The sequence below is a fragment of the Equus caballus genome, chromosome 24 (genome assembly GCF_041296265.1).
Source record: "Equus caballus isolate H_3958 breed thoroughbred chromosome 24, TB-T2T, whole genome shotgun sequence".
Taxonomy (NCBI): Eukaryota; Metazoa; Chordata; class Mammalia; order Perissodactyla; family Equidae; genus Equus; species Equus caballus.
This window is the reverse complement of record NC_091707.1, coordinates 28347032-28360596: the sequence shown is the minus strand read 5'-3', so window position 1 is coordinate 28360596 and position 13565 is coordinate 28347032. Positions and strand designations below refer to the sequence as shown.

Below are 13565 nucleotides of genomic sequence, written 5' to 3'. Positions count from 1 at the left end.
TCTCCAAGGCATGGGGCACTCAGCACTGCCCGCAGGACATGGCAGGCTCCCGGGAGCTGTCCTGCATCACCACATCCAGGCTCCTGCAAGGTCCCACCTGGGTCCCCTGGACACAATGCTCTCCCGGCCTCCTCCTCTCACATCACGTTGAGCCCTGCTGGGATCTCAGCTCCTCAGGGAAGCCCTCCCTGATTGCTGCAGACTGAGGATTTCTTCCTCTTTTAAGCTACTCTCACAATTACAGTTCAGACCATTCCTAGGACAGTGAATCATATGCTGCCTGAAGTGGCTCTTCTGTTGCTGGTTTGAACTGTTGTCTTATTAATTGTCGTCCACCTTGGTATATGTTTGGGTTGAGTCTTCCCAAGTGGATCACTAGCAGCTTGAGGGCAGGGACCCTGCAGTCCCTGTGTAACCTGAGTGTCACTCTTCTCATGCTACACCCACTCACTACTCCCTTCATCGCCTCCCAGACACAAATCCACCTCCAAATCGTTGGTGGTGAATGTCGATTTTACTCAAGATTTTTTGAGCGGGGAGGGAGTGGCGGTGGATTCTATCATACACCACGTGCCCTCCATCCCTCTCCAGGGAGGACACGGAGCACAGCCTCATCTTTCTCTCTTCTCTCCCCACACTCTGCACTGACCCTCGGAATCCTCTGGTCTGCACTTGGAATCCAGCTCTGGCCCTCAGTTCACACCCCGTCTCAGGACGACGCAAGAGCCTGGGACGTGGCGGATGAGGGGAGACCACCCACGGTTCCTCACAGTGCCCGGTGGCGCCTCATCTCATCTTTCTTATAGACTTTTTTGTACTGAGATGTAATTCACATTTTTATCACAATTTTATTAGATATAACTGACATACCATAAAATTCACAATTTTAAAGGGTACAATTCAGTGATTTTTAGTATATTCACAAGGTTGTGCAACCATCACCACTATCTAGTTCCAGAATGCTTTCATCACCCCAACAAGAAAACCTGGACCCACTAGCATCACTCCCCATTCCCATCATCCTTCCAGCCCCTGACAACCACTAATCTCCTCCCTATTTCTATGGATTTGTTTTTTCTGGATGTTTTGTATAAACGAAATCATGTAATATGTGGCCTTTTGTGACTGGCTTTTCACTAAGCATAAGATTTTCAAAGTTCATCCACATTGTAGCATGTATCAGGAGTTCGTTCCTTTTTATGGCTGAATAATATTCCATTGTATGGGTCTATCACATTGTGTTTGCCCATTCATCAGTTGATAGACATTTGGGTTGTTTCCACATTTTGGCTTTTATGATAATACTGCTCTGAACACTCGTGCGCAAGTTTTTGTGTGGACAGACATTTTCAGCTCTCTTGGGTAGATACCTAGCAGTGGAATTGCCTGGTCACATGCTAACTCTATGTTTAACCTTTTGAGGACCTGCCAGACTGTTTTCCAAAGTGGCTGCACCATTTGACATTCCCACCAGCAGTGTGCGAAGGCTCCTATTTCTCCACATCCTCATCAGCACCTGTTACTGTCCATCTTTTTGATTACCGCCATCCTCGTAGGTGTCAAGTGGTATCTCATTGTGCTTTTGACTTGCATTTCCCTAATGACTTAATAAGGTTGAGCATCTTTTCATATGCTTATTGGCCATTTGTGTATATTCCTCGCAGAAATGTCCATTCAAATCCTTTGCCCAGTTTTAAATTGGGTTATTTGTCTTTTTATGGTTGAGTTGTAATCGCCTCATCCTTTCCTCCATCTGTCCAGTCCTCCCCATTCTAGAGAACAGCAGGCACACGGCCTCCCTCATGTCTCCTTAAGAACACCATCCTCTCCACCCTCCTTCTCGGGCTGCCTAGGCTGACCCAGAGCCCCACCCCCACCCCCCACCGCCCAGCACAGGACCCTGCCTCCCCCAGGAGGAGTACAACAACACCTTTTTCACAGTAGGAGCTTATATCTCCCCCAGGCTTTCATCCAATTTAATTCTCATAATATCCTGCTGGGACAAACATTACAATCATCCCCATTTTGGGAAGAGAAAGCTCAATGAGGGGAAGTCACTCAGGAGGAAGCAGACCATTGAGGCTCCCTACTCTGCCTGCCCAGCTTCAAAGACTGTTCATACTCCCTCATGCCAAGATCATGGCGGGCACATCCCGAGGGCCAGAGCTCCCCCGGGACGGACAGACTCACCTCCTTCACCCGCTGCAGCATGGGCTGCAGCCACTCGGTGTTCACTTCGCAGTGGCTGTCCAGAAAGGTGAGGACGGCAGCTGTGGCCACATCTGCCCCCCGAACTCGGGACCGGATCAGCCCTACAAGTGGAGTGGACAGAGGCTGGTGCCAGATGGAGCCAATTTGCTCCCTGCCGCCCCGCAGAGTCTCAGGGCTCTCCGCCCCTTCAGCGGCTGAGGTTTCCTCTGAGTTATGGTGATTGATCTTTGCTTCGTATTTGTTTATTTCCTCCCTCCTTCACTTTCTTTCTCTCATCCACCCATCAACCATCATTACTCCAAGGTCATTCTCTGAGGGCCCTCCATGTGCCAGACCCTGTTCTGGGCTCGGGGGACACACTGAGTAACTGTCAGAGTTAATGAATGAAAATTGCAATAAAGTGTGGCTTGGTACCAAAGGAGAACCAGGAGCTAAAACCCTTTCCCCCCACCCCTCGGGAACCTCAGGGCAGTCCCCCCCTCCAGCTGCACCATCACGTGTGACATGGAGAGAATCTTCTAGACCAAGACAGGCGGAAGTTAGTATGTCAGCCCCTTCATTCACCGTAAGCATGTTATTTAACGTCTCTGAGCCTCAGTTTCTTATCTGAAGATTCAGAGAGAGAATAGTCCCTGCCTGTCGGCGAGGGAGCCTGGCGCCCAGGAGGCCTCCACCTGCAGACTCTGCTCTGCCTCCACCCCATTCCCTGACAGGCTCACCAACGGCTCACTGACCGTCAGAGAAGGCCTCGCTTTGGGCAGCCCCATGGTCAGGGTTGGGACTTGCTTGTCAGGAGCGAGGAGGCCCAGCTGGTCCTGTTCCCGACAGAGCAGCCCCCGGTGCCCTGTGAGCTGTGGGGACGGAAGGGCCTCACTCTAAGAGCTTGAAATACAAGTGGCTCATGGAGCGAATTCCCTGGCCACACCTCTGCCCGGTGCCCTGCTGCTGTCCTGCTGCTGATCCACCCATCTGTGCAGCAGTCCATCTGTCCCTTCCTTCCACTCCCGCTATATCCCCAGGCCTAAAGGCATCTTCAACCCTGTGCTTGGGAGAAATTTCTCTCTGGCCTCTTCCACTCCAGTCTGAAGGTCCCCTTGGCCTGATTGGTCTTTCCTAAATGTGTCCATCACCTCTCTCTCTGCCTGTCTCAAACCTTCAGTGGCTCCCTACTACCTGCCTTATCAAGTCAAAATGCCTTTCTCTGGTTTCCAAGGTGGTCTGTCATCTATCCTCACCCACCCTTCCCTCTGCTGACCAGGCCCCGATTGTCCTAGGAAAGGAGAATAAGTAGAGGGGGGTTAAGAGGTTGGGCTTTGGGGTGGGTCCCCCTCCCCTGGGTTAGAATCCTGGCTCCTCTACTCATCACCCCAGGCAAATTACTGAACCTCCTTAAACCCCGTTTCCCTATCTGCTGTTCTGAGGCCTGAATGTGGGAATGCAGGCAAGTGAACGCCTCTCAGGATGGGCGCTCGGGAAGAGGGCCGTCAGCACTACCTGTGTGCCCTCCTGACCCAGGTCTTTGCCTGCAGAGTCCCTGAGCCTGGATGCCCTCCCTGGACCCCCTTCACTGTCCCACAACCCCTCACCCAAGCAAGGCCCCTCCCTGATATGGCTCCTCTCCTGCGCTCCCTCTCCCCCCGCTCCTTTCTACCCCCACATGATCATAACCAGCCCGTGCTGCCGTGATTCTGACTCTTTGGGGACGTGATAAGCTCTCCGAGGGCAGGGGCCACGTTTCATGCTTCCTTTGTGTCCCCTAGAGTGCTGTGCACAACCCTGTGCCATGGGTGATGCTCCAAAACACCTCCTGATGGCAGTGAGGTGACAGCACCGACTTTCTCAAAGCGTGCCCTCTCAGTCCACCCCATGTAATCCATACAACCACCGCGCAAGGCAGAAAGGGGACCATTGTTATCCCCATTCCCAGAAGAGACAACCCAGGCCTCCTGAAGCAGAGCCACCTGCCCACAGTCATGTTACGACAGGGGCTGACCTGGGATGGCAGGAGGGTCCTTCCACAGACCTTGGTCCTGGCCACCAGGGATGCAGCAGCCCCATGCTGGCTTCATATGATGTGGCGCCAAAAGGGAGTGGGGAGGTGCAGAGGTCTGGAGCCAAATGGGTCTGCAGCAGCACCCAAGGTCCAAGAACTTACCTTCCCGCCGGTCGTTGCGCAGGCACTTGACCTTGGGGATCCTGGTCAGGAGCAGACAGTCTTCAGCTGAGTGGAGAGAAGGAAGCAAGCTCATTCAGATGTGGGCATCCGACCACAAGTGGCTTGGCTGCCACTGGAACTGCCCAGGAGTTGTCACATACCAGGCCCAGGAAAAGGGCCGGGGCTGGGGAGGCATGGAGGAGCATAGTCATCTCCACTGGCCAAAGGATTGCCCGGTCCCCCATGGCCAGGCCATTCTGAGGAATGCCTGTACTTATGGCATTACCCCCAGGGGGCACCAGAGGGCACCAGCACAGTCAACGTCTATCACCCATGGAGCTGGACTGAAGGGATGAGCTACACACGGCAGTTGTATAACTAAGGACGATGCTGATGTTGTTTCCATCTTTTTAAATGTCATCTCACTGGTGTCCCATCAAAGCAACACTCCTCTTTCCCCTCCTTTGACACCAGCGAGCAGAGCCAGAGAGGGCACCTAGAAAAGACTGAAGATCCTGGCGGGGGCAGAGGTCAAGAGTGCTGGCCTCAGCATTCTGGGGAAATGGGGGTTTGGAGGGGTGCAAACGCAGAAGGTGGATACTTACGGTCTGAACTGAAGTCGTCCACTAAAATGATTTCCTGGATCAGGCTGGCGGGAGTGCGGTTCAGGACACTGGAGCAGCGGTGGGGACAGAAGAGGCCAGGTTTAGGGCCACCTTCCAATTACCTCTCCCTGCCATGGGGCTCCCCCACCACCCAGCTTGGGGGTCAGCACACTGGCCACAGGCAGCTGCTTGCAAACCTTCCAGGCCTTGATCTGTGGCTGAGGAGCCGTGTGTTCCTCGGGCTCTTCCGAGGACGCGCTGACCCTGCTGCCTGGAGCCTCGGGCACTTGGGACCCGCTCCAGACAGGGGTGGGGGCTGCTCTAGTTTGGTTGTTGGGCAGGACCTGCAGCTGCTCTGGCTGCCTAGGCTTAACCAGCCCTGCCGGGGCAGCCCCAAGCTGGACCTGGAACCCTCTGCCTGGAAGGCTAATGAGGCTCCTTCTGGCCTGATGGCTCAGGAGTGGTGTTCTCAGGAAGCCCCCCACTCTTTCCCTCCCACCATCCCTCCTCTTCCTCCACTCTCTGGGAAAGGAAACCCAAGCTTCTTCAATCCTAGAATACCACCGGCACTCCTTTCTGAATCCTATTCCTACCTAAGTTCATTAAAGAAATGGGGTGAGGAGGAATTAAACTTGACCACAGGGCCAAGCTTAGGAGATGAAGGGGCACCTCTCTCTGAATCACTCACAGGAGCCGGGGCCTCCTGGGCTGGCATCCATCCACCTGAAGCCTCACGCCTATCCCTGCCTCCCTCGGCATTTCTGCCCTTGTCTTGGGGAACCAAACTTGTTTTTGACTCGGCATCTTGCTAACAACTGGCCTTCTGGGGTCTCTCTGACCCTGATTCATCAGCCCCAGCTTCTCAGAAGGGCAGGACCCCCCTGCCCAGGGTCACTGGTCTTCATGCATCTGACAGCAGCACCATATCTCAATGCCCTCCGCTGCAGGGGTGGAGCAGATCACCCCGAGGCTGGGGGAGTAGCACCATTGAGCTGAGGGTCCCAAGGCGGGGCTGACCTCTTCACCGTGCGCAGGAGGGTGGAGCGGGCCTCATTGTGGAAGGTGATGATGACACTGGTGGCCGGCAGGTCCACAGAGTAGGACACAGATGGGCAACTGAGAAGGGAGCAGAGAGGTCAGAGGGCAGCTGTGGGAGCATCCTGAGGGCAGGCTTGAGGCTTCTTTTTGTCCAGCCTGCTGTCCCTCTGGAATACCTCTGTGGGACAGAGAAGCCAAGCCTGAAACAGGATGTGGGCCCTGCCCCTCCACGCCCACACTCCAGCCCACTCAGGCCACCCAGCCTGGAGTCCTCCGAGGGAAGCCACAGGTGGGGGCACCTGCCCGGGCCCAGGCACTCTTTGCCAAAGACCTAGAGCATCCCCAGTCACTGAAGCATTTGCAGGCCTCCGACTGTGTGCAGGCACAGCACCAGGCCCCATGATCCAGCCCTGGACCAACAGACAGAACTCCCTGCCTATGGAGCAGCCATGAGAAGCAAAATGCGGGAGGGAGGAGAGCGAAAACAGCCTCTCTTTCGTCTCTGATACTCTGTCGCTTCTTCCTTCTCTTCTCCTGGCTCATGACATTTGGTCGGATCTGGAGAAGAAGTGTCCTGTCCTGCCTTCCTGGGAGTTCCTCCCTCTCACTGTCCAACACTGACAGCCCGGCTGTGACACCAGGCAGGGGAGCGGGCTCACTCCTCCCCGGCCCCGGGACCCCTGGAGGAGACAAAGCCTCTGAGAAGACTCCAAAGGCAGCTCCCGCCGCCTCCCTCCTCCCCCGGCAGCTCTGTGCTCCCGGCTCCAGACACATTTTTGGCCCACTGGCTCCCCACTCCTCAGGAAAGGGAATGAAAGCAATCCATTCTCGCCAGCCTTCATCCCTGCCGTCTCTGCAAATGCGTTTATTCGTGCTCCTGGGGCCGGCGCGAAGGCAGCTGCGGAGCTGGTTTTCATGGCAATCTTCTTTATTACAATTGCTCTCTGACTATTCCAGCAGTGACTATTTTTTCATTTCGGCATTCATTCCACTGACAGCAGCTTACAGCCCAATTCCCAGGCCCATTTCCTGCCCTGCAGAGCAGACCCGGTCAGACAGGCAAGAGTTCCACCAGCCTGGGACCTCCCCCCACCAAGGGGAAATCCTAAGAGGCTTTAAAATAACTCTCCTTGAGGGAGGATGTAGGGGAGAAGAAAAATTCACCTCTGACCCCCCCATTCCACCACTCCCCTGCCCTGAAGCCCCACTTGCCGTGTGTACCATCTTCCTGCGTGGATTGGAGGTGAGGGTGGGCTTGGCCTCCTGAGACAGGGAATGCTGGCAGAAGCAGCCATCTCCTGTGCGCCCAGACCCCCAGCACTGACCTCTAGGCCCCAGGCCTCTGTCCTTGAACTCTAACCATCTTATGCCCAGGAAGGAGGGAATCTGGATAGCAATCCCAACCTCCACCTGAAGGTGGCCAACCTACCCACACCCCATCTCGGGGGCGGACTTGGCCTCCTCCCCACCGGCCCTGCAACCCTTTCCACTCTGCATTTCTCTGGGGTTTATATCTATGATGACGGGGTTTTATCCAGCTCCCAAGAGCCAAGAGCCTCTGAAGAGGTGTGTCCCATGCCTGTGTTTTAAGTCTGGGCCTGGCGGGGTTTTCTCTCTGATGCTGGTAGGCCTGTCTTACACAGCTTAGGTCTCTTTGCTCCCCTTGATGGGGGTTCCCTAGATTGAGGGCTGAACCAGGAACTAGCCTGACAGTTTGGAACCCAGCAGCAGCTGCAGTTTGGAGGGCCCAGGGCAAGAGTGTGCCTCACCCCAGCACACACAGCTCCACCATGGGAGCCTCTACCCACCAAAGCCAGCACCTCCTTTGCTCCCCCTACACATGCGCCCACACACACACACACACACACAGATCCTGATCCCCCTCGGGCTTCTGAAAGGGCCAGGCAGCAGCTCCGGGGCAGGAGGGGAGGCCTACCTCACCACCCCACACTGCCTTGGATCCAAAGAGTCTCATTTTAAAATGCCTGGAGCCCCAGGAGGAACTCTTCCTTCAAGTTCTTCGGTGAACACCTGAGAAGGTTCAGAGCTGGGGTGGGTGGGAGTGAGAACAGAGGTGACCCAGGCCAACCTCTCGAATCACAGATTTGGAACCTCCAGGCCCCGGGGTCTAGGTGGCCACGTAGGGCTGCCCATGAGAAGTCTCCTAGTGGTGCTGTATGGACATAACCTCCCAGGCCCCGCAGTGCAGGCAGACACGAGGGGAGACTGCCCCCGGACTGACTGAGAAAGAATTTCCAAGGCCGGAACTGGCCATTAGACCTGGGTGGGACCTTCCTGAGTAGCAGGATTATCGCCCTATTTAGCAGCATGCGTGGTCTCTGGAGGCTGACGGTGCTGGGCTTCCAGGACAGTGAGGACAGTCTAGGACTCCCCCAACAGCACGTCCATCTCGCCTTGCACAGGCTGTCAAGCCCACTGGAGTTCAGGCACAACTCCATGAGTGACAGGGAAAGTGCTAGAAGCAGACCTTTATCTCACATACATCTTTTGTGCTGCGGAGTAGCTGCGTCAGAAGGAAAAGCAATCTTGACCCCAGTCATTCTCATCTACCCTCAAACCAGGACCAGCCCAGCGCTGGGTCCATAGCTGGAGCCAACACCGCCCATGTTGACCATTCAAAGCTGCAGGTAGATGGGTGGGTCAGCTCCCACAGCCCCTCATTGCCCTGTTAGATGTCTGCATGGAGCGCAGAGGAGGCCCCCAAACCAGCCTAGGCTGGCAAGGAGCCTTCCCCCGAGGAGAGGACACTGAGAGGAGTGGTGAAGGTGTGTGTGTTGGGGAGGGGGGTTCAGGCAGAGGAAACAGCGGGGTACAAACAAGGAGGGAGGCAGGAGCAGTATAGGACTACAGGAGCATGACGTGCTAGGGGAAGAGGAGCAGGGCCTCAGAGGGGAAGGGGCCGCTTGCACTTCAGGGTGAGGAGCTGAGACTGTTCCAGTAGGAGGGGCAGGCAGAGCAGAGACTGGATGTGGCGACCCGTATAACTTAGATGGGAGACAACAAGGGCCTGAACCCAGGAGGGGGGTTGATGACGTGCCCAAGGTCAGCCACTCACACTGAGCACAGTCAGAGCTGGGAATAGTGTGGAAGGCGTCCTTGACCCTGGTCTAGGGCCTCTCCTTAGTTCTCACTGGGATAACTAAGAGCAAGACTGGGAAGCATTTCTGGGAGTTGCTGAAAAAGCAGGGGCAGTAGAGTGGGAAGAGAGGAAGGAAAGGGATGTCAGGGGCCGGCCTCGGAGCCAAGTGGTTAAGTTTGCACACTCTGCTTCGGTGGCCCAGGGTTTCAGCAGCCCAGGGTTTCGCTGGTTTGGATCCCGGGCACGGACATGATACCACTCATCAGGCCACGCTGAGGTGGTGTCCCACATAGCACAACCAGAGGCACTCAAACTGGAATACACAACTATGTACTGGGGGCTTTGGGGAGAAGAAGAAAAAAAAAGAAGAAGATTGGCAACAGTTGTTAGCTCAGGTGCCAATCTTAAACAAAAAGGGGGGGGGGATCCAGTGTGGCAGCGCACAGTGCACAGCAGTCCACCGACGCACAGTACAGGCAGGGCTGGCGGCCCCCCTTCACCTCAGGCACCACCAGTGGGGCACCAAGAACGCCCGGCTCGCCCACCCCTCAGACTCCCTGTGGTCCCCTGGCAGGTCACTCTCACTGGGATTCCAGACTGAGGTGCTGAGGGGCCTCCCTCGCCGCAGTTGGGAGGTCTCCTTGGCCTTGTCAGGGCCCCCCGAAGGTCAATGACATAAAGGGAGTCAGGACAACCACTGAAGGTGAAGGTTTGAACTGAGTCTGAAGAAATCTTCCTCATTTCTTAAATCCACATGACTGAGAGAAACAAGCTAACTGGTACTGGCCCTTCCCTCCCCCTTTCTCTCTCCCTGGGCACAATGGAGGCCACACCTGTAATGGCGGGTGTCCCGGATGGGCCGGTCTGGGCTCAGCTTGTCACTCTCCAGCTGGTTGAAGGCGTGCTGCCGATAGGGGTCCTCTCCAGCCTTCAGCTGCTTGGCCGCCAGGTAGGCCTTCTCATCAAAGCCTTTCGAGGGTGTTCCTGTCACCTGAGACAAAGGTCAGCATCAGAGGGGCCACAGGCAGGAGGATAAAGTAGCCACCATGTGTAAGCACTTACTGCCAGGCGGGAGCCAACTGTGCACCTCGTTTGTACCTTCCCCAGCTCTGTGAGCAGAGATCGTCATTCCCCCACTGCACAGATGAGGAAACTGAGGCTCAAGAAGTTAAAAACAGTACCCAGATGTGTGGGGGCAGACCGTACATGGGAACTCTCTGTATTTTCTGCTCAATGCTGTGTCCTTAAAAGTGTTCTAAAAAAATAAAGTCTATTTAAAAAAAAACAGCTCAAGGTCAGAGCTAGTAAGTTGCAGCTTCTGGATTCAAACTGTTTGTTCTGACCCTGAAGCCCATATTCTTTGCTGGATATGGAAAGGATGGCTCCTGGAGACCCAAGGTCCTGAGGGGACCGCCAACCAGGCTGGAGGTCACCAAGCAACCCGCAGATCGACAGTCTCCTAGGGATGAACTTGAGCCTGACGCTAGGCTAGGCATGTGGGAGGTGCCTGATCAGTAAAACACCCAGGGCTTAGACAAGCCACTGCACAGAGGATACCCATGAGGACAAGCAGGCCGTTGCAGGCTGATGCCAGAGCTGCCAGAACTCAAATGCACGGACAATGATGCATCTTCTCTGGGACTCGTGCTTGCTGCTGCAATAGCCCCACGTCAGACCTTGGGCCCACTGGTGCTAAGTGCTGGGGAGTGATGGATGACTGATGCTGTAGCCCAGCCTCCCTCCTCTTAGCCACACCCTACTCTGTGCTCCCAGATTCCCCCCATGAGAGACACTGGGGAAGGACACATCTGAGATGAATGGATACATAGATGGATCCCGACATCTCATTATTTGAACCAAACTACTGGCCGGAGGTTCTCCAGAGTGCCTTGAAATACCGTCAACTGTGAGAGCATTGCGATCCCAACCCTTCCACCTGACCAGCCACCGGGCTGGAGCTGCAGGCCCCCAGAGACAGCAGGAAGGCAGGAACTGCCACACGAGGACTCTGTCACAGACCTGGTCCTGAGAGGGATGGTCCCAGGAAGGCAGCTGGCCTTATGGGAGAGGGCCCTGTGTTGGGTGTTGCTGGGGAATATGTTCCCTGAGAGCCTAGCTCCCAACCTCACGGGACAGAAATGCAGAAGGCTACTCCGTAGTGTTCCTGCCTCCGGTTATATCCCCTCCTAGGAGCCGGTCCCTGAGCTCCCTGAGGTCAGAGCCAGTGAGAGAGATTTCCCAGTGTCCATGAGCCCAGCCCCATGCTACACATAGATGCTCAGGGAGTCTATGCTCAGGATGGTGACAAAGGCTGAGGCTGCCGCACTGTGATAGTGTGAGTTGGTGCCATGCCAGGGACTGAACAGATGTGGCAGAGCCACTCCTGAGTGGACTCAAAATGCACTTCAGGAGACAGAGGAAGGAAGGAAGGAGGGAGGGAGAGGGAGAATGTTTTGACTTGAACCCCAGATTGCTAGAAGGACCCAAGCTGTCCCACTTTGAGAGTCGAGAATGAAAGCTCCTTTGTGTCATTCCTGCCCTGGCAAAAGAATGAATGGTAACTCTGCCTGCCTCTTCCTCCCTGCCTGGGGTCAGGAGATGGAAAGCAGCCTCCAACTGATGGTTGAGGAGCTAAAATAAAAGAAAAACTGCAGAAGCTCCCAAAGGGAGAGTATGCCACTTCATTATCCTGCAAGGCAACTGTGGGAAATAACCATGTTTATTTACTTAGGACTTATAGCCACTCTGTGGGTTCAGGAAACCTCTGAGCCCTCATCCTACACTCACCCATCACCCAATAAACAAGATTGAGAGCCATTCATCTACCAGGCACTGAGACACCCTTCTGCAAGTTCCAAGGATCACCTGATCATTCATTCATTTGTTTACAAATGCTTGAACTCACTCACTCATTCATTCAACTATCCATTCATTCAACAAAGCTCTGCTGAGCAGCTCCCTTGTGCCAGGAAGTGGAAAGAACGCTTCTGAGACTGTTCCGCCATCCCCAGGCTGCTGCCTTCCTGCACTTCATTCACAGCTTCCTCGGAGCCACAGAGAACGTTGTGGTAGAGAGTCTGCCCAGGCCAAGGCTCTCTAGAGAAGCTCCTCTCAGGGACTCAAAACGGAGCTAGACATCCTCAAAGATGCTGTCAGGAAATGTCTGCTCCTCCCTCCCACAGACCCACAGCTTCTGTTGGTCCCACCCTCCCCCAAGGTTAGAATCTGCACCTGAGAGACAGCTCGTGAAGAAGGATGCCATGGGAACACCAAGCCCTGCTCCCTCCGAGAGACCCAGCATCCCGGGGTTTGGAGTCAGTAGGCAGAGTCAGCCAAGTGGAGGGGACCCTGAGGAAGGGCAGGTTGTGACCTCTGCATGGCTTTGGCTTCTCCTCCATCCAGCCCCTCCCTGGCCTCACCCCAGTCACCGCCTGGAGCCCTGCTACCTCTGATGTCCAACCCCAGTTCCCACACCCGTCCCACAGCTCATTTCCTTCCAGCTCTCCAGCTCTCCTTTCCCCTTAGCCTTGTTCTTTGATCTTGAGACTTCCAGGCCTTTGAATGTGCCATGGTACCTCCAACTCAACATCGCAAAATGAATTCCTCACTGATCCCCAAAGCAGCTCCTTCTCCTGCGTTCCCTGTCGCAGAGACGAGCAGTCCCATTCTCTGGGGCCTCCAGGCCACAAATCCAGGGGTCATCACTGATGCCTCCCTCATGCTCCACAGCCTGGTTAGATCCCTGCCCTGGGTATCCACAGGCAGCGTCCTGGGCATACCACCAGTATTAAATCACCAATATTTACAAAAGGTCTAGTGGGTGCAGACACGGTGCAACAGGCTGTAAAGACAGAAATAAACCAAAAGCAATATGGCCCCCAGAAGAAGGATCTAGCAATTTGGCCCTTTCCTCCCCTATCCCACTCCAGGCATGGCCATGGGGGATCATGAAGAAACCCCCACCCTCAGCCTAAGAGCATGGGTAGCGGGAGAATTGGCCATGGAATCTCACCCCACCCCAACCCCAGCTGAGGCAGGAGTCCCGAGATGACGCCTGCGTGGCGGATGGTGATCGGTGCATGCAGTTTCCCTTCTGCCCTCCTCAGCAGGGGAGTATGTTGCTGCTCTCCTGCTTTCCCCTCCACACTGCTTACTAAGCATTGCGCTGGGGGGTAAATACATCCTTTGGCTCTAGGCTGTGAGACCGTGAGGAGCTATATCTGGATCAGCCTGAGAGACCCAAGATCCTGGGCTTGGAGCCAGTTGGAGCCACTGGATGGGACTTGTGCTGCTGCCCTTTCTGGAGTGGGTGAGGGCACTTGGGACTATTTGTGGAGTCCTTATTTCACGTGGCACTGACGTCTGTGCTTTACTTTGCTCTTTTTTCCACTAGATGGTGGGCTCCTCATCTTTGAGCTCCCAGCACCTGGCACATAGTAGGTACTGAGTGGATGTT

The 13565-nt window shown here is 55.1% G+C and overlaps 1 protein-coding gene across 2 annotated transcripts in view; it reads right to left on the bottom strand.

Moving 5' to 3' along the window:
- GALNT16 (polypeptide N-acetylgalactosaminyltransferase 16) overlaps positions 1 to 13565 on the bottom strand; it is an 86918-nt gene that overhangs the window by 21124 nt on the left and 52229 nt on the right. For both annotated transcript variants that reach the window (XM_023627988.2, XM_070249678.1), the window contains 5 exons: positions 9943 to 10100; positions 5989 to 6087; positions 4972 to 5039; positions 4367 to 4432; positions 2191 to 2312 (listed from right to left, as the gene is read on the bottom strand). In XM_023627988.2, the coding sequence (XP_023483756.1) occupies positions 2191 to 2312; positions 4367 to 4432; positions 4972 to 5039; positions 5989 to 6087; positions 9943 to 10100 (513 nt within the window). The remainder of the gene's footprint in view (positions 1 to 2190; positions 2313 to 4366; positions 4433 to 4971; positions 5040 to 5988; positions 6088 to 9942; positions 10101 to 13565) is intronic.